We start from the raw sequence: 21,139 nt of genomic DNA, 5'->3' as shown, positions 1-21,139 counted from the left end.
TAAGGTACAAATAGTTCAAACATATGACACACACACACAAACAAAACAAAACAAAAAAACAGGTTCCCTTTTATTCTACGAAAGGGAAGGCTACTGGCAGGCAAAAACCAGGACTGCACAAATATAAGTGCTGGTATACTGAGCATCTCTCAAGAAGTAACACTAACTACACAGATGTTCTTCCTTTATATTTTTGGACTTTTTTTCCACTTCCAACTTTCCCCTCCTAAATTCCTTTATATTTTAAACCAGCAATAAGTAGATGCCAAAGCTATGACAGCACAGGTCCCGAAAGGAACATTGTCCACCATGAATTCAATTAAGAAAACACATCTTAATTGAATGTGTTTTCAGGTAGGCATACACAGACAGGTCCATTTTGTCCACTGAAGGTCAAAGATACAAGTTCAGCTAATGCCCAGCTTAGTCAGAATTTTAACTTCCAGGGCAGTAACACTGTCCTTTTCTGGTAACTCTCCCAGTTACAGACGCTTTCACCAGCCACGGTGCACACTGAGGTGAGGAGGCAATGAAAGAATGAGGAGTTGAAGGAACAGGAAGCCAGGCTGGGCACTGGTGGCACACTCCTTTAATCCCAGCCCTCGGGAGACAGAGGCGGGAGGATCTCTGTGAATCTGAGGCCAGCTAAGGCTACACCGAGAAACCGTATCTCAAAAAGAAAAGGACTGGATCCAGGAAGTGCAGCCAGGCATTCCCAACAGAGCCCACCCAGCGACCTCTTTTTGTAAGTGCAACAAGAGGGAAGAAGACAGAAAAGCTACTTTTTAAAGTCTACTGGGTTCCAGATTCCCTGGGTAGATGCAGGCTCTTTCAAGTTCACTACTGAGACAAAATCTAGACACTGATCTGACCTTACCTTCTGGTTGAATCTGTATATCTTCCTGTTGGGGTCTTCTGGGTCAGGGGCTTCTCCATCTCGGATTGCACTCATGAGAGCCACCAGTTCCTTTGGGACAGACACCTACTCAAAGCAAAACAAACAAACAAAAAACACCTCTAATTATAAAGCAAGGATCTGTGCATCTTACACAAAAAATGTAAAATGATTTTTTTTTCACCATGTCTTGACTACAAAATAAACAGACCCTGGGCTTAAGAAACACACACACACTCGAGTTTTGTAAATAGGATCCGCAACACATAAAACCGTCTAAACAATGAATGGGAACGAATCTTTCCATTTATCTAGGAATACTAAGAGCAGGGTTTGAGGAAAAACTACATCAGAACACCAGCTTGTTCCCAGCTAACTTAGTCGGTGAGTGGGTAACCTCTGTGAGCCTCCTATTCCCCACTGAATATGGGTTACATGTCATAGGTGCACTGCAAGGAAGAAAACAAAAAAAAATGAAAAGCCCAGCGGCACTGGAGTGAACATGGCAGCCACCAACTGTTCCCTCCCATGGCCTTTAAACAAATGCAAAAGATGACATACTCATGCCAGGGTGGAGAATATAGGTTTGGCCATCTTACATTTAGAACTTGGAGGTACAAAGAGTATTTTCTGAGGGGGAATAACTACAGCTCTGGCTGGAAACCATGAATCGTTTTCTCTGGAAATCACAAAACAGAGGGTCACTGAGGCTCGTTCCCTCAGCTCTGAGAACCTGAGAACCAACCCTGAGTGTCCTGATCCAGCCAGCTCTCACCCTCGCACGTGCTGGACCTGCCTGTTCTTGCACGGATCAGGCCTCCCAACTATAATGGACACGGGCACAGAGCAGGGCTCTGGAGCCAGAGTTCACCGGCCGAGGTCAGTTTCATCCTGGCATCATTCCTGGGGCAATGGTGGCACTCAGACACTAACACAAAGCGACATATCCATGACCATCTGAGGCGTGACATCATTTGGACTTGCTACGGTCACACAGTTTGGCGGAAGAGAAGAATCCAGCACTTAGAGGTCCTGTGTCTCCAAGCACGATAAAAAAATATGTCTGGGCTAGGGACAGGCTGGGGGACGAAGTGGCTCTGGTGCATCAACACTGGTCTTCATTTTATCTGCTTGGTCTAAGGGGACTCGGCCTCTGGAGGGGTGGTCACTGATTATAATCCAACCCCCGAGAAAAGCAGAAGCAGCGACGGTGGAACTGAACACGTTTATAGACAAGACTCTGCCCAAGGCATCTGCACACAGGCACCGAGGCTGCAGAATGCACTTCTGAGGGAGAAAATGGTCTCAAATTCTTATCCCCAGATCTAGAATTTTAATTTATTTTTAAAAATGAGAATAGTAGGATTTCCCTTTTACACACATAGTTTAAAACTACCTTTTCATTAGGGATTCAAAATGAGGTCCATAGACTCAGTAGAAATGTATTAAGTACAATATTTCTGTCTCTGAGACCTGAATTGTGTCCACTTATCATTTACACCACACTTACTTATTTAATTTGGTTGTAATCGGTGATGCTTACCTCTGCAGTGTAGGTTAGCTTCACAGAAGGAGTGTCTTGGCATGGGAGGATCGCCCGGCAATGGATGGCCTAGAAGGGATAAAGATAAAAAAGTAGCTATCTACTCCCCTTGCTAACAGAATCAAGTTACACAGAGATCATTCAAATCACAGTACTGATTGCACAGGTCTTCCTTCGAAAGATTAATACAGTTTTCTAGTCTTGTGGGATCTTTTTGAATAGCAAAAACAGATCTGTGGATTTTAAGACAGTCAGATTTCAGGGCTCAGAAGCTGGCTCAGCGAGTAAAATGCTCGTTAGGCAAGCACGGGAACCTGAACGTGATCCCCAGTACCCATGTGTGTCATTTGGTTTTTGGTTGTTTTTATTGCTGTCGTTGTTTGGTTCATATTGAAGCTAGGTCCCATTGCACGCTCCTGTCATCCCAGGGCTGGGGAGGTGGAGGCAAGAGGATCACTGCACCTCACTGGTGTGTCAGTCTAGCCAAGCTGATGAGCTCCAGGTGTCAATGAGACACCTTGTATCAAAAAATAAGGGAAGAAGCTAAAGAAGACACCTAACGCCAATCTCTGGCTTCCACATACATACATACAACACTTCCTGAGGTGTGCACACACATACACACTCCTCTTCCTTATCTCTGGTGAATATCACAATTCTGATGAAGCATGACATGAGGTGTTCAGCACTACTGGCAGTCACCTCCGAAGAGAAGCTCATAGGGGCCCTGAGGGAAAAGGGCTCTATAATGAAACAAATCTGCAAACTTATCAAATGGTCTTGGTGTGTCACAAGGAACATCAGCCTCACCAAGACCTACAATAAGATTCCTCACACTCGTTTTAACATGAAATTCACCTCTACTTAACATCCAACAGGATGCCAGCGTTTTCAAGAAAACAACTTGAGAAAGTTATTGTCCTGACATTTCAATCTGCAGCAGACTCAGAAAGTAAAAACAAGGAAAAGGAGACCAGCATTGCTCAGGACTGTCTGCACAGGCTCATTCTCACATGCTCTGGAATCTCAGGACTGTCTGCACAGGCTCATTTTTTTTTTTTTTTACAGGTTCATTCTTATATGCTCTGGCACATCAGAGTGGGAAACATGGTTCCAACAAAGAATGGCCACAGACTCTGCAATTTTATAGGCTGTCTGTGTCTGATCTATTACTACTAACAAAGAAGCCAAGCTTCATTAGGTCACTGTGCTGTACTTAAGTGAGTTTTCATACTAACAGCCCTCTCTGAAGCTGTGAAAAATCCTGGACTTCCGTAAAACCCCCAGGCTCTACAAAACATATTTTGTTTAAAAAAAAATGCCATAATGATACCTAACTTATACATTATGAGATGATTATAACAATAAGGTAGAAATTTGAAAAGACTCTACTGAAACATAGTTTGAAAACGTCAGGCATGATGGCACATGCCTTTAATCCCAGCACTTCCATACACACACACCCCCCCCACACACACACATATAATTGAGATATAGTACAATCAGATGAAGTAACTGTTTCTTTCTCCTGAAGTAGGACAGGAAAACACTGTCTGAGCTTTCTCTCCAGGCTGTGGACAGGTGGCCTGACAATGCTACAGGATTCTTACATGCATCTTACTGATTAAATCAAATTTGGGAAAACTTGGGAAATATCTGTCGACAACAGCTGAAAACATTAATCAAAGTCACATCCGCCTAGTCCCAGGCAACTGCAACAGATTCCCTTTTTTTTTCATTAGCAGAAAAGAAACATATTTATTAAACTTCCATAGCCCTAATTACATGTAGCATAGTTATCTTTCATTTTACCTGCACACATTGAGTGCAGAAGATAATTACTAACAAGTCTCTCTTTTTAAATGGTAAATAACACTGAAAACAGAAAGGGTAAATAACCTGTGTGTTATGCAGGCTTGCTGGTCACAGAATTCAGCATCAGCACTTGAATGCAAATTTGGATGCTGTTTTGAATTAATATGTGATGAAAGAAAAAGAGTAAATTGCATTTAATGTGATAGAGATTGGCTTCAACAAGCTAAGTGAAAACATATAAAATGGCTGTTGAGAAGAACAGGAAACTAAGTATTGTTGAGAGCCAAGACCATGGAAGCAGGTCATTGAAGACTTCAGCATTGTAACTATCAGACATCGACTTTTTTTTTTAAGTTCTTTGTCCTATTTATTTCCCAGTATCATTAATTTTACTCTCTCCGTTCTTTCTCCTACCCACCTCCAGTTATTCACAATATAAAGAAATGATAAATGCTTGATATGATTCATCAACTAAATTATTCCAATCCAGAAACTTCCCACTGTCCAGAGATACTAAAATATCACTGTGTGCTTTATAAATGTGTACGATTATTACATGCCAAATTAAAAATATTTAAAAATTTTTATGTAAACACATACAGTAAAACAACCAGTACTTGTCATTTTCAAGTAAATAAAAGCCAAGCTTGAAAGATGTGGGGAGCTGAGCTGAATGTTATCAGGTATTGATATAGGATATCTAGTAATAAATAAACAGAAATTTTAGAGTTTAAAGTGGACTTAAAATTAGGAGTTTGCCAGCAGACTAGAGGCAGCTGAACAAAGACAAAATAAACTGGAAACTAAATAAAATAATGTATTCTGAGTTCAATACGGAGACAGTAGAAACACTGAAACAAAGAATAAACTAATAATAGTAAATTTTATCTACCATTGTCTCACTGGAGTCTAAAGGGCAGAGTGAAGGGGCAGAAGCAGTACTGGAAGCAATACACGGAGGATGTGTGTCCGCATGGCTCCCTCACGTTGCTGATGGCCGCCGCACCCTCAGTTCTTCAGGGAAGGACCTTGGTCACCTTTGCTTGCTTTCTCTCCGCATGTTCACTACACACAGAGCCGTACTTGTAGGACTGCCAAACCGGCCAGAGACTAGCAGGGCCCCTTAGCTGTGTTTGTCTTCCCACACGCCCCGTTCCAGTGTACGGATCACACACATGCCGTTACCCCAACTTTTACGTGGACGTTGGGAATCTGAAGTCAGAGCTTCGTGCCCTGTGCAGTCGGCGCGTTACCGACTGAAGCATCTCCCGAGGCCCTGATGTGCATTTCTGTCTGACTGACACAGTCTTAGGGGAATTACTCCCTTCTCCTTTTATGAACAAAAGCGCCCTCCTAAGTTATTCCTGTTCTCTTGGGATTGAGCAATGAGCACAGAAGAGAGAAACAAGTTCGTCAGTGTAAATACACTCTTAGCTTCATCCGCGCCAGTTCTTGTCTGGGACATAAAATTATTGGGACACAAAGTGGAAACATAACAGACACAAACTTCTTAGTTTCACACTTTCAATGGTTTTCAGAAAAGCTACAAAAGACTGCCAGTTTATTATTACACAGATGAACTTCCTGTGTACTAACTGAGGTTATGTTGTTTTCCATGCATTTCAAAGTATTTCAGACATTTCCAAACCATTGCAACAGATTCTTAGTCTACCTGAAATCTGTTTCCTGTCCTTTAAATACCACTGCCAGAGAAAGCCTGGAATGGTCTATTTAAAGTTTACAGTTTTGAGAGTTACACACTTTAACATTTCTTGTTAAACATCTCATAACTTTATGTTATGGACAGTCTATTAGAAATACTGACTAAAAATCAGCTGTTATGAAACACTACAGGATACACAATTGGTATATTCTTGCCTAAACCTTTTTATCATTTTCGAGTCATTTTCTGTGGGGGGTGTTCTCTTGGGGGCGGGGGTGCATGTGCACATGCTTGTCTGTTTGGTTTTTGAGACAGGGTCTCATGTAGCCCAAGCTGGCCTCCATTTAGCTATGTAACCAAGGAGACCTTGTATGGTGATCCTCCTGCCTCTACACACTTAGCAAGTGCTGGGAACACCCGTACACAGCGCCACCACAGCCAGCTCATGTGGCGCTAGGGACCTGGCTCAAGGCTTCAAGTAAGCTACAGCCCCAGTCCTCTTCCAATTAATTTTCTTAGATTAAAAAGATATTTCAAGCAGTATCATACAAAGTAAATGTTTAATCATGCTTTGTTACTTTGCACATTTTAAACGGAATCTGAGATAAACACAAAAGCTATCAGAAGGGTATTAAGATAACTAAACATAGTAACACGCAAAGTACTTGACCCGATGCCTGGAAACGGAGCAAAGGTTTAATGAGGGGCTTTCTTCAGTCATAACTGACTGGATTATTAACACAATTAGGACTTCTTTCTTTGGAAAAGTTTTGAATTAATGCTTGTAACAGACTATCTCTAACTGTACGGTATTTTAACTCTATCTATAAAATAGAAAGGAGAAGTATTTGAAATCACGTCAAATTAAGAGTATACTTAATATATTTTGCAATCAGGAATCCAACCTCACAGGGTCCTCTTTTTCACTAGTAGCCTTTCTGCAACCAAGACGCATGACTTTTGTTTATTAATTTTTCTTCACATTTTTGGGCCATTCATTGAGTTCCCCCATCTCAATGGTAGGTTGTACTGTAGGTGCTTGGGGAGTTAAGTATAATTAAGTCCTGAATACTTCAATTTAGCTAGGTTGTTTCCAAATCAAAGAAGTCTGACTAAAACAAAACAAAACAGAATCAATAGCAAGATACAAACAAGAATATATATAGTTTTATGTAATATGAACAAAAGCGTGTGCTGCACGTGTTGGGAATTTTCTGTCAGCCTCTGCACATCTTTTTACCTGGCACTGACTGAAGAGATACGGATGCTGTTTCCCAGAAGTCTGTTCAGGAGTGAGCCACTGAAGAGCAGAGGACTTGGGAGACGTCTCAAAGGAGATTTCTATAACAACCTCTTGATTTCTGCATGAAACAAAGGCACTTCATTTCTTCAGTATTTTAAGAACCTATCTTTTTTTTTTTTACTGTCAACACCAATGCAAACAGATTACAGAAGTGACCATCAATTGCTACATATAAACAAACAAACGTTAGAAAAACAGAAAAACAGGAAAGATGTCTGAATTATTTTAAAATAACTTTTGCCATTAATCATTCGTGAAAAGAGGATGGCATCCATACTTGCTCAGAGCGATGGGAAGGGAGATTTCCATCGGTGACCCTTTGTAACCTTGTCTTTCTCCGAGGGTGTATTTGACTTCTTGTCCATTGATCACTACTTTTTCTATCGTAAGGTCTTTTGTATCCAAAGTCTAAAATCAAATTAAATAAGAATAGTTTCATGCATCAGAAAAATAGTAGAGAGTAGTTTACTACAGTAAGTATAAAACTAGTTACTCAGAGAGAGCAAAGTAAGAATTAAAGGCGTATGATAGTTTTAATTGTCAGCTGAACACAATCTAGACTCATCTAGGAAGAGAATCTCAATAAGGGGTTGTCTGGATTAGTTTGGCCTATGGACTTGTCTGTGGGAGGATTACCTTGACTGTGTTAATTGTGGTGGCAAGAGCTGCCCACTGTGGGTGGCATCATTCCCTAGGTTTGGATCCAGAACTGAATAAATGTTAGAGATGGGACTGAGCACAAGTAAGCATGCATGCATTCATTCTCTCTGCTCTTTGCTTGGATGTAACTGCTGCTTCAAATTCCTGCCTTTACTTTCCAATAATAATGGAACAATCCCCTTATCCCTTATAGTCTCTTTTGTCAAGATATTCACAGCAAGAAACTAAAACAAGGAGTCAACAATAGTGAAGGAACCTTATTTCTCAAAATTCTAAGCAACCTGAAAATTTTAGAGTTTTAGGATTTGCATATATTATTAACTCCGGGACAATCACATATGTTTTGGACTTAAGTAAAAATGTCTTTGATTCTGTTAAATGTTAATTTCTCTGTTATAAAAATTTTCACCTGTGATTTAAACTTCTTCCACTCTGATTCAATTTAATATATTAACATTTCACTACATAGTCTTTCCTAGAAAACACAGAGCTCAACTCCTACAGTATACTCTTCTGTAAAACTCCCAACTGAAACAAACTTTGGCACTAGCTAGGCAGAGCGTGAACAGCTACTGTTGAATAGCTAAACAAAAGCCAACTTTGGAAGGCAACACTGCCCAGCTGAGCCTGCAGAAGGCTGAGCAACCATACCTACTTACTATGGCCAATTCAGGGCAGCTGCCTTGGGTAGCAGCAGTGACAGCAGCAGCAGCAGCAAGTCTGAGTTCCTATCCCAGCAATCTCCCTGGAAACCAGCTGCTTTCACCATCTCCAACTAAGCTCTTTTTCTAGAATCTTCAACTTTCCTATTCCACCGAGCTGTTTCACAACAGCCTAAACAAGCTTCTCGAGGTACTTTGAGGACTCTGTTCTTCAGGTCACTAACTGCTCTATTTTCCTTCTTTTTTTTTTTTTTTTTTTTTTTTTTAAAACTAAAGGCACTCTAAAATGGCTGCTTCCACAGTGACTTGCCTCCTCCTCTTCACCGGCTTCTAGCACCTTGGCTACTGGAAGGGAAATCTCCTTGGTCCATAAGATCTTTTCTGGTAACTTGACCTGTCTACTCTAGCTCTTGTGGGCCTGGCCACTTGGCAGAAATGCCACGCTGGATTCTGACTCTCCATGGAATTATTCTCTGACTTGGTTTACACTTCTGCCTCTCTTCTCTTTAACTCCTGTATATTTGCACACCCCAATGTGAGCATGGGCTCCTGGATTTTCTTGCAATATTCTTTTTCCTCTCTCTCTTGCTCATGCCCACATATTCTGGCCAGACTCCTTCGTTTCGTTTGCTTTTTGAGATAGGGATCTCGTCTTGTAGGCCAGACTGGCCTTGCACTCTCGATCTTTCTGTGTAGCACTCCTACTGTGCGCTCAGAGATTACAGGGATATGCCACCACGCCCTGCTCTACTAGTCTTTGCCAGTGTAGCCTTGGTTCATGTTGTCAACTGGGCATCTGTAACTGCCTGTCACTCCAGGCAGTACCACCTCACACAGGCTTCTAAAACTGATGCCACCACTGTGCCCCCTCAGTCAGCTCCCTCCTCTGCCATCTATATTCTTTTACTAGAACTCCTCAAGATACCAAATGTCTGACACAATCCACAAACTGGTCTCACTTCCCAATCCTGCAGTCAAGGTTTCTTTCTTTCTACTGTCTTTTCTTTCCATCCAACTCCACCGGTCCTAACTTTACTGTGTCTCCTGTCTCCACCTTCTAAAGCTTCTTCCTTGTTCCTGATAAGCCAAGGGACTGGAAGCTGGAATGCCTAGAAGCAGCCACTCCCTAGTGACTTCAATTAAGCTAAAGGACGACCAGCCCAGAAAGTCACAGGGAGGTTGGAGCTGTGGCTCAGTTGGTAGAGTGCTTTCCTGCCATGACGTGGAGTCCTGGGTCCCATCCCCAGCACAAGCACCAGGGGTGGTGGTATACACCTACAATCCCAGCATGTGGGAAGTAGAGGCAGGAGTCTGAGAAGTTCAAAGTCAACCTATGTCCTAATGAATGAGGCCAAACTATGTCCCAGGGGGACTCTCTAGACTTGATTTCCATTTCTCTGGCACCTGCAATTTTTTTTGGGGGGGGAAGAATAGTTTCAATTTTATCTGAGTATTATCTATTTCCCTTCTCTCAATTATTTCTCTCAAATTGCTTTTTTGTGGCACACCACCTATTACTTCAACTAGAACTGGCTCATCGTCTCACACTTGCATATTTAGAATATATTATTTCACTAATAATGTTATATTATCATTGATTTTGTCCCTTCATGATCTAATCTTTTTTTTTCTGAACATGGAATTGATTTTAAGAATATAATTTGAATATCTATATTTGTAACAGACCTTAAAACAAAAAAGATGAATTAATTGGGTTATTTTTCCAATGGAACATATTCTATTTTCTATATTGCCTGAACTTTTCAAATCTGTTCACCATCAGAACAGTTGGTTATTATAATGACTACTGTTTGCGAAGCCTTCAAGATCTCCTGGTTAGTAGTTGGCCCTGCCCTCACAGGTAATGCCTACTGAACTATTATATTATGAGTAAGGATGTTTAAAGAGGTTTGCCTCCCCATGGGTTAGCTCAGTATCTGAAAACATTAGATGACAATTTATCCATGAAGCAAGTTCTAAACCAGAACAAGATAGAAGATACAATTTTAAGCTACAGAGCCCATCCCAGACTTCAACCTTTATTTCCAAATATCGTAAGACACCCCCCCCTTAGAATTTCACACATTATTGACCTCACTGTCATTAAAAACTGTAGTAAGAACACAAAGGAAAGCGGGTAGCTGAGGAGTCAGAATTAGACCACTCAGCAAATATTTATTGAACACTGACTAGTCACAATGCCAAGCTACCTATGTAGTCACAAGAAACTGCCTTGTATATCATAGGAAGATTCTGAGGAAGTGACTTACTATATGTCGCAGTGTTCCTCTGTAGATAATATGCAAAAAAGCTCTGTAATCCTGAACAGGTGACATGCAACATACACAATTCATTTCACCTTTTGCATAGGCTGCTGAGAAGTTCCATGTCAACATTAAAACACACTTCTTTGTGTGTGGTCCAGCTCTATGCCATGTCTTGATTCTCTTACATTTACTCGCTTCTTCTAGACTCCTTTTAAAACTCTTACTATATTGTGTATGTTATTTTAATTTTATTTTTCCCTGGTCCTAAGGATCAAATCCAAGGTGTCAGACATACTAAGCAAACCCTATACTACAAAGCTACATGGCCAATCCTTGCCTATGATTTGTTTCAAGACGGGGTTTCTCTGTATAGCCCTGGCTGTCCTAGAACTCACTCTGTAGACCAGGCTGGCTTCAAACTCTGAGATCCACCTGCATCTGACCCCTGAGCGCTGAGATTAAAGGTGTACACCACTACTGCCTGTTCTTTCTAAGTAACACGAGGTTTGAACAGGGAAAGGCTTATGCCTCTGTACTCTTTTTCTATTTTTTTTTTAAAACTTATCCACAGACTGCTTTGAGAAAACAAACAAACAAAAAGGGGGATCTGGGATGAAACCAAAATCAAAATTCCAAACTATCTTGATGTGATTTTTCAGCTCAGCCATTGTATTTAGTGGCATCCAGAGACTTGTACAGCAGAAAGACTCATTACCTGGCTCTCTCCATTCCCTACAGGCTAACCATGACACTCAACCCTGTGGGTCACTAACTGAAAAACACTTAAGCAAAAACTGAAAAACTTAAGGTAAGAAACAAATTCTGGGGTGTTACAAATTCTTAATACTAAGGTTCAGGATAAGTAACCTAAAACTGGAAAAGGATTTCTGAAAGGTGGGAATCAGTCCTCTTAGAGGGACCACTAGCCCAACCATCACAGACTCCAAGAATGGCAGAGACACATGGTGCTGGCCCAGAGCCAGCGGTGGAAGAGCATGATGACCTTTGGGGTGCAGATAGCACTGTTAGCCATGGGGCCCATATTAAGTTTAGGTGCTGCTTTCTAACTGACTTTGTTCCATTAATCAAATTCTGAGACCTCTGCATGCCAAGCACTACACCAGGAATTTGAGTTACAGACAGAAAAGAAAGTTTCTTCCCACCTTAAATGTAAGCCAGGAGTTGGGGCTCATGCCAATAATCCCAGCACTCAGGAGCTTGAGATAGAAGAATCAGAAATTTGAGACCAGCCTGGGTTACATATTGGGTTCAAGGCCAATCTGAGCTATAGAGAGTCTGCCTCAAGAAAGGGGTCCCTAATCTACCAAGGGAAAGAAGCAAGTTAACTTCAAATAAATCTAAATAGTACTAAGCATTTGCCCTCAGGCTGTTGTCATAAACAAGCCAAACAATTACCAAAAGATGTTACTTTGTACTCTTATAACCTCTTCTGCAGAAAACGGAACATTATAATTCCAGCCACTTTCCTAAACAGATATGCCAACCAGAAATCAAATTTTTAAAGTCTTACTTTTCTGTAGCTTCGAAGAACATGAGGATAACAGAGAAGTTTAGATAAGTTTTAAGGTTGGGACGTCCTGTTAAAAACTTGAGCCTTGGAACTCTTGCTTACTTTTTGAGCAGAGGTAGCTTTCTATTTCTACAGAGCAAAGGGCAGTGTAAGGTCTTAGGAAGCAGTGATAAGCCAGCAAAATTCACGTTGATAAAAGGAAACTGAATCCAAAGACTAACGTTCTGCCGGCTGGGGCAAAGCTACCTCTGCAATAAAAGATAGGAAGTAAGGTACTTCAAGACCAAAGTGCAGTCTATAAGAAAATAGCTACCGTCTTTGCCTGTAAGACAATATAGTCAGAGTTAAGTGCTCTTTTTACAAACAAACAAGCAACAACAATGAAAGATTTATTTTAAGAAGCAAAAATCACTGTTCTTACCTACATTTCTAATTTGCCCAGTTACTGACTAGATTAATTGCACTCCTAAATTCCAGCCCTGGTTGCTTGCTGATGTGCTTCGGTAGAGATAACCATACAACACTGCAAAACACAGTCCGGTTAGCAGGCTGAAAATAGCTGGTCCTTTCATGTTCCTCTTTTCTCTAAAATGCTCAGCTATGACTCCTCAGCCCCTCAAGGAAAAGTTCAAACCTGGTACCATCCAAAAACATAAGAACACTGACTATCGGTTATGTGGAACAGATCAAGTCGTTGAAGAGTTCATGATTCTAAGCAACTCTTTATTCAAATGGTTAGGGAGTTTATAGAAGTACATGTTTGTGCAATAATGACTTGCTCCTTGGAAGCACTTACTAAAAACTGTATTGGGTCATCCTTAGAAAGCTGGACTGTCCCGCCTCTCCTTAAACTATTAGAAGGTGATAGTGATAAGAAGCAAAGGAGGGAAGGGGCCCTGAAGAGCAAGAGTTGCACCTATTCTTAGAAAGCAGAGACTAGAAACCTCAAAACAGGGTGGAAAGGGCAGGAACCCTACCAGGCTTGAACCACAGGATGTGGGATCTGGGAGTCGGGTGAAACTGCAGAGTAAGGACGGTGCACTAGCGGCTGGGAAAGTACGGGACCTGGGGAGGGGGTTTTGGGACGTGGGCCAAGGAAGAAAGGGGCATAGGGTGTGGGGATAGTAAGCGCTGGGAACTGGGATGGGGAGCGGGACATCTCAGCAGTGGGTGAGGGGCGAGGCGTGGAGGGGGCACTTAGGATGCACCCTGGAAAATGGGAGGAGACCATCGTACGTGGAGGGTGAAGGAGAACGGTGCAGATGCAAAAGTGGGGCTGAGGAAGGGATGAGTGCGGGAGCTGACAAAGAGGTGCAGAAGCCCGAGGAGGGGCCACGCGGGGAGAGCCGGCGACCTCAGGGCCCGCGGGGAGCAGGGCCGAGAAGCGGGAGGAGAGCGACCCGGAGAAGTGGCGCTGCACACACGCCCCCGTACCAGGCTGCGCAGATTATCCTCCTGGGACTGGACGGTGAGCGCGGCGGTCCCGGTCAGCGCCCGGCGAGCGAAGTCGACGCTGCAGCGCAGGTGGAGGTGCTGCGTTCGGCAGACGGAGGCTGGAGAAGCCAGGGAGCACGTATCCGCGACCTCGGGCATGGTTCTGGGAGATCCGCCGCTCGTCAGCCAGCACCCCGGCGCTCTGCCGCAAGACTCTCACCGTGAGCCCGAGAACAGAGGGAAGCGCAGAGGGTAGGCGGCGCGGTGCACGCCGGGAAGGGGAGGCTCCCGGCCGCCGAGGAGCTCCGTGGCGGGCGGGGCGGAACTACCAATCCCATGGTGCAGCAGGCCAGGCTCGCGCTAGACAGCCTGGGATTGGGGGGCGGTGCGAGGGGACCGAGGGGCGGCTGCCGCAGGGCAAGGGTGGGCTAAGGGAAAGTGGCGTGGAGGCCGCTGATGGAATGTTTTCATTTTAGTTCATTTCAGTTGCAATAGAAGCCTTGACACCACAGAATCCAAAACCTATGGTTCGCGCGGCCTGAGGGCGGGGCGGTCGAAAGTAGATAAAAGGTCTATCAGAAACAGCAATACTGTGCAGTTCCTCGTTAGTATAGTGGTGAGTATCCCCGCCTGTCACGCGGGAGACCGGGGTTCGATTCCCCGACGGGGAGGCACGCAAAGCATCATTTTCTTCCTTCGGCTTGTTTTATTCGTAACTTAATATGAGTGATCAGATTCTTGAAGCTGTTCTTGGTTCTCTTATGTCCTATGTTGTTTAACAGTGAAACACCGTGAACAACTAAGAAACGAATTATGAAATGTGCGCTGGCCACAATGGCAATAGAACCATAGTCAGTCTGGCTCAGCTCCGCCTACTGTAAAAGGCAAAGGAGGGTTGAAAGATGCCTGGCAATTTACTTTTAAACAACTTTTAAGAAGACCTGAGAAATGAGAAACAACGTGTCAACGTGTCAGCAAAGCAGGCCACACCAGCCTAATCCCCGAAAAGGGACTGGAACATTGCAAACACTGCAAATTTTGTAAGACAGGAAAATTCAGCTCTCCTACCACTTCCCTAAAAGAGGACGAAGACTTCTCATTTTCTTCTCTTGCTTCACGCAGACTTTCTGCAAACACTCAGGAAAACTTGCAGATGTAAGTGCACCCTGCCACTCTCGGCTGCCTAGAAAGGAGCTGAGGGGAGGGAGATCTCCATCCAAACCAGTGATTAATGTACGCTCCGCTCCCAGACGCTGCGATGGCCCGGTGCTTAGCACAATACATGCAATTCTGGAGGGACGGGTATACCTCTTTGGGGGAGGGTCAGGAGTAACATAATGAAGGTAGATTTCAGATCCCATCTGAGATGGGACCTGAAAGACACAAGGAGAGGAGAAAGCGCAGGGAAAACAGCAGGAAGGGAGGCAGGGGTAGAAAGAGCACTTTGGGGTAAAGAACAATTCCAGGTATCCAAAATCTGACTATCTAACCTAAATCCCTCAGCCACTTATCAGAGTTTCTCCGTGTAGCCCTGGCTGTCTGTCCTGGAATGCTCCCTGTGGGGCAGGCTAGCCTCCCCTCAGAGATCTGCCTGCCTCTGTTGTAATCCGCTTAACTGCCTGATGTCTGCAACCCTGCTGCTGAGAACTACTTTAGTTCTTAGAGTGGCTGTAGCTCCTCTGTTAACACCTGCTGTTGGCGTTAACATGGCAGAAGCCATTTGGCCTCCAAGTCTCCATTTGATTTTAAGGTGAAATTAAGTTTAAGTTCTCAGGCCCCATGTGTCTGAGGCCAGGATACAATTCAATAGTTCAGTACTCGCTGCTTAGAATAAAACAATAGATGATAAATGCATGTTCTGCTTGAGTTAAAGATGAATGTGTGTTCTGTAAGAGTTAAGACCACAATGTCCTGCTATGTTCCTTACTCCCAGGAAGCTGGAAAGCCCCCAAGAGCTAGCTCCCCACCCTAAATCCCAGCTAATTAAAGTGCTTTGTCTAGTTACCTAGATACAATACAATACACCTGGAACAAAAATTATTATGTTTAGCTAGCCAAAATGACATAATAGTGTCCCTGCCCCACACCCCGCTTCCTACACCTGATTTCTTGGTTGTTACCTGGTTACGGTCTTTCGTATTAAAAACCTGCCTCAGAAATAGACCAGTATCATAGTCAGGCTCCCGAGTCCAGATTATGTCCCTGGCTGATCAGTCTTTGTTCCTCACTCAATAAACTTCCGTCAACGTGAGTCTGGTGTTCCAGGGGCCAGTGTTCAGCTCTTCTTGAACCCATAACACCTCTGCCTCCTGAGTACTGGAATTAAAGGCGTGCACCACAACTGCCCAGAATCCGTAACAGACCTTTCTCTTTTCTCTCTGGGCTGTGTGTGTGGTTTGATGTGCCTATTAGTTGCCTCAAATCTATATCTTTTCACCCCTAGTAGAAGGCATTTAGCTGGGCACATGACTATTTGCATTTTCTTTGCATTTAGGCCTTGCAATTAATTTCTGACCAATGGAACAAAAGCAGATTGTCAAATATGGTGTCTATGAAGTATCATTCACAAAAACAACAACAACAAAACACTATTCTGTCAGCTCTAATTGCATATTATAATGTGAGCTTGCAATTGTGTGCTGAGAAAGAGAGAGAGAATAGGAGAAGCCATGAACTATAACTGGCCACGTTGCTAGGACCGTGGAACCCCTCTGTATGTTGCTTCAGCTTCTTTTGAGAGAGAAATAAATTTATTTGTTTAAGACACGTGTTACTTTGGGATAGTCTGTCGTTCTTTGCCGAGAGCTTTCCCTAGCTGTAAGTTCAACAGTCCCACTCCAGCACTTGCCCATGTCTGTCAGTTTGTTGTTATTTGGCTGTGGGGTACACCGATTTTTTAATTGAAAAACTTTTCATATAATATATTTTGATCATGTTTCTGCTCCTCCATTTCCTCCCAGGTCCTGGCCAGCTCCTTCCTGACCCAACTTCATGTTCTTTTTTCTCTTTCTCTTTAAAACAACAACAAAGAAATAAAAACAAACCACAAGAAAACCCACAAAAATTGAAATTAAACAAAGAAAGCCAAAACAAAGCAAAATGCAACAAAAAGTCCACGAAAAATATCTTTGAGTTTGTTTGATGCTGACCAGCTACTCATTGGGAGGGCCTGCCCAATGTGTGGTTGATATATCCACTGGAGAAAACTGATTTTCTGTTTACCAGCCAGTGTCAGTGAGTTTGTTATCATTTTATTATGGCCTAGTGAGTAAGACTGAAAAATGTTCTTTATCAGATAGTCTTCTATTTGATATTTAGTGACCTCACTTCCTTGCTTAAATATTTCAAGATCTAAGGGAGAGAAAGCTGTTTTGCTTCAGGGGTGTCCTGTGCTACACTAAACAGCCACTTACAGACAGGGAACACTAGTTGGACACAGTGGGTTTAATACGAAGAATATAAAGTTGGGAGAGGAGGAAGAAGGAGAGACTCAGTAAGAGTTGGAGGTGCACTGGGGTATATATTTGATCAAAATAAAATTCATTCATATCTGAAGGACAAATGACGATAATGAAAATAACAACATTCCAAGATTTCACCAGTGTAGACATGCTGTAACGCTTTGGCATGCAGTTTGTATTAGTTTCTTTTAATCACCGTGACTGTAAAGCCGGAGAACAACTTAAAGAAGAAGAGATTTATGTTGGCTTATGGTTTCAGAGGGTTCAGTCCCTGGGTGCTTGACTCTGTGAACTTACACAGAAGATCAGGCAGCAAATGCTTTGTGGAGAAGGAGGCTCTTTATTTCACGGCCAGCTGGAAACAGAGAAAGACAGAAAGGACAAGACATCCCATGTACCTACCACCAGTGACCTAATTCCTCCCTACACCCCACCTTCTGAAGTTTCCAGAGCTCCCCAAAACAGTACTACCAGCTGGAGAACAAGCTTCTAAACCAGGACCCTTTAGGAAAGACACTTCATATTCATGTCATGGCTAATCCAAGAGATTTAGCAGATGAGAGTAATATTTGTTTTTAAAGAATCTTTGGCATTAAAAGAATGACCTATCACTCACAGTCTACAACATATACAGCTAATATGTTGTGTGCTTTTCAGATTTTTTGAATGAAAATTATATCAAAGGAATAAAAGATGAGACTTGTTTCATGTTCAAGGTCATTGTTCTGTAATGGTACAGGTTGTTATTTTTGCATTTGATTTTTTTTTTCAGAGTTGAGAACCCTGGTTTGCTTAGATTTGACATGGAAAGCTCTGCCAGTACATCTGGATTTCTCACTTGGACGTTCTTCAAGATCAGGTCAGCAACTGAACACAGCGGCTTTCTGCCTTATATAGTCTGGTCGTCCTCTGAGGAAATCTCACTGAGACGCCTCCTGCCTCTTTCTTGCAGAAATGCATACCCTGATTTACCCCCATGCTATTTAAGTCACTCAGCTTCGTACTCTATGTGACAGAGATTGAACAATCAATATAAACCTGCAAGTTGAGACCCAACAATTCTACTTGTTCAGTAGAAATGTTTCTGATCACTGAATGACAGAATTCTGGCCAGAGGCCTTTGCATCCAGTTCCTGTTTGCCTTTCCAGGCTCCTCCTCCCTTACCTCCAATGCTCTATGCCTCTGACTGTACCCGCCAGTTCCCTCCTGCATGCTAGCCTATAGCCTAAAGCTATTTCCCTTCATGCTTTATCTTTTCAACAACATTTCTGCCTCTTTCCTGTCTCCAAATCCTTCCTGGAAATTCCCTGGCTAGCAACTCTGGGTTGTTAGCCATATGAGAACTATGTAAGGCAGACCTGCCTGGGAGGTGAACTGAAGAGAAGATGTGGGAGCATGGCTTGAGGGAGTCCTGTATACCAGGAGAGGGCTGTTAAGATGATCCTAAGAGGGGCTGGAGAGATGGCTCAGCAGTTATAGAGCACTGGCTGCTCTTCCAGACAGAGCCAGGTTCAGTTCCCAGCACCCACGTGGCGCTCACAGCTGCCTGTAACTCCAGCTGCAGGAGTTCCAACATCTTCATACAGATTCACAGGGAGGCAAAAAATACCAATGCACATAAAATAAAAGAAATGATTAATTAAAACAAGAAGGCTATGCTAAGGGACTCAGCTAATATGTGTGGCTAGGAGCTCTTGTTTCTAAGTATCAACTCACTGAGGCATCTCCGAATTGAAAGGGGTTAGAGACCAGTAGCTTCTAGCAAGAAATGGGCTAGGTTCTGAGACAACTTCACAACTTCTAGCAGCAAGGGTAGAGAGCAGCTGGGAATATATTCAAACAGACCCAAGAGATGAAATCGTTTTAATAAGGAAAGCACAGGTTTATGCCTAACTTACATCAGCTGTAGACAAGAAGGGTAGGACAGCATATTATGAGAGTTCCTGGGGATCAGATCTGAGGGATAATTAGGTCACTGACAAGTTAAGGGCTTGGTCTTGTGGGTTGGCCTGAGTTAGAGTTCTGACAAGTTTCCCTGGAGACAAGAGACAGATATTTAAGCCAATGCTGTACCGGACACTCAGGAATGTGGACCAGCCTTTTCTGGGATAAATGGTGTTAGCTGTCTGTCTTACTGGTCTCTCCATCCCACCCTCTTACATCAGCCTTCGCTATTAAATTTAAGATAACTCACAATTTTTCTTCTATCATGTCTTATAAAACACTTTTCTCTGGCAGCATATAAGATCGAAGGGGGTATGCATTGAGAGGTATTGGCAAGGAAAAAAAAACATGAAATTTCAATACCACCTTCCCTTTGCCCTTTTTTTCCCCTTTTTTTTTTTGACAAACATGTCTTCTATTTCCATTTTGTAGCACTTTACTGATAATTATAAAGACAGAGTAGATGGAACCATTCTGAAGTGAGAAACCATGGCGGCTTGGACTGCAGTTACGAGCAGCATCGAGAAAGTGCAATCAAATCCAATGTGCATTTTCAAAGCAGAGCTGATAGGATTTCTGCTCAGATCAAAAATGGGTTATAAGAGAAGGGGAGGAGCCAGGCTGAGGTCAAGACTTTCGGCTTAAGAAACCAGGAGACTGTAATTTGATTAACCAAGATGGGGGTGAGGGCTGTTGGGAAAGTAGGCTTGGGTAGGGTCCACCTTTTACGTGGTAAATTTCAGGTGTCAGTTGATCATCTGAGGGGAGACACTGAGCAAGTTGGACGTGTGAGAACTGAAAGTCTCTGCGTGTTCAAGAGTTTCAAGATGACTTCACCGATTAGAATGTGGTGACGGTAGTGAGGAGGAATGTTGCAGATCCAGCGGTCAGTTATCTTGGACTTTCTTTAGCCTGTTTCAGCGACTGCTTACTGTCAAATCCTGTATCTGGTGTAGCATTTTTTTGTGACTACTAGACAAAATTCTTTGAATGTATCTGAAGACTGCTGGGCCTCTGGCCTCGATAACATCTTGATCCTAGGAAGGTTTTTGTGTTTGCTAAGCTTGGGGACATGTGATTGTCAACAGCACTTCCAGGGAGCTGAGACAGGGGGATTGCAAGTTGACAGACAAAATGTCTGTCTCAAAAATAAGTAAATGGGACTGGAGAGATGGCTCAGCAGTTACGAGCACTTCCAGAGGACCCAGGTTTGATCCCCGGCACCCACATGGTAGCCCACAAGCGTCTGTAATTCCACTTCCAAGGAGCCTGCACCCTCTTCTGGCCTCTGAGGGCACCAGGCATGCAAGTGGTACACAGGCATGTATGCGCTCAGACACATATAAGTAAGAAATAAGTAAGTGCAGGCAGAAACAAACAAGAAAGGTCCCCTGCTTTAAGAACCTCTGAATCCTACAGAAGAAAAGTTCCCTGCTTCACTGTGGTCACCCCACGCAACGGTCTCACCCACTTTCTTCGTGGAACCTGTATGGCTTCCACGACTTCTTCCATGGAAGAAACATCATTCGTAACCCAAGTTCGTGTTCTAGAGAATGGTCACTCATATTCCCTGAGAATAAACCATTTTCTTATTTCAGTGTAGTTGTTTTACACAGACTGTGTGGAGTCCTGAGGAAAAGCTGGGGTGGGCTATAGATGTGAGTTGGGGAGCTGAGCATGGAGAGGGCAGAAGAGAGAAAAGTGGCCACAGAGATGTAGGGGAAATACTCCTCCTATAGGACAGGCAGATCATTTCAAGAAAGGAGCTATCAGCTGTGTCAAATGCTGCAGCTCAGTAAATAAGATAAGGGCTGAGCCCTGACTGTTGTTGGGTTTAGCAATGTGAAAGTCACTGACACTGCCCAACCAGGGTAGTTTGAGGCATAGCCAGTAGAGTTGGGGCCATGAAAATCTAACTGAAGAAGGTTCAAGAAGAATGAGAGGCAACAGAAAACAGATC

General features: G+C 43.1%; 1 protein-coding gene, 1 long non-coding RNA gene and 1 other non-coding gene across 4 annotated transcripts in view; 2 read left to right on the top strand and 1 right to left on the bottom strand.

Moving 5' to 3' along the window:
• The window catches only part of Lta4h (leukotriene A4 hydrolase), a 32,146-nt gene extending 18,099 nt beyond the window's left edge, over nt 1–14,047 (bottom strand). Inside the window, exons 1-5 of one of the 2 annotated variants that reach the window (XM_060377925.1) lie at nt 13,774–14,047; nt 7,497–7,627; nt 7,157–7,277; nt 2,439–2,507; nt 878–982 (exon numbers count right to left, since the gene is read on the bottom strand). In XM_060377925.1, coding sequence (XP_060233908.1) covers nt 878–982; nt 2,439–2,507; nt 7,157–7,277; nt 7,497–7,627; nt 13,774–13,932 — 585 coding nt within the window. In that variant the 5' untranslated portion in view covers nt 13,933–14,047. The remainder of the gene's footprint in view (nt 1–877; nt 983–2,438; nt 2,508–7,156; nt 7,278–7,496; nt 7,628–13,773) is intronic. The other variant, XM_060377926.1, reaches the window with a different exon arrangement.
• A 129-nt stretch (nt 14,048–14,176) lies between these two features.
• Nucleotides 14,177–20,776, top strand: LOC132652424 (uncharacterized). The gene is made up of 4 exons (XR_009589980.1): nt 14,177–14,389; nt 14,556–14,928; nt 18,007–18,093; nt 19,923–20,776. It is a non-coding gene; the product is annotated as an uncharacterized LOC132652424 (long non-coding RNA).
• On the top strand, nt 14,373–14,444 carry Trnad-guc (transfer RNA aspartic acid (anticodon GUC)). Its single transcript has one exon. It is a non-coding gene; the product is annotated as a tRNA-Asp (tRNA).
• Nucleotides 20,777–21,139: the final 363 nt, after the last annotated feature.

The sequence above is a fragment of the Meriones unguiculatus genome, chromosome 2 (assembly GCF_030254825.1).
Source record: "Meriones unguiculatus strain TT.TT164.6M chromosome 2, Bangor_MerUng_6.1, whole genome shotgun sequence".
NCBI lineage: Eukaryota > Metazoa > Chordata > Mammalia > Rodentia > Muridae > Meriones > Meriones unguiculatus.
This window is presented reverse-complemented; position numbering and strand designations above follow the sequence as displayed.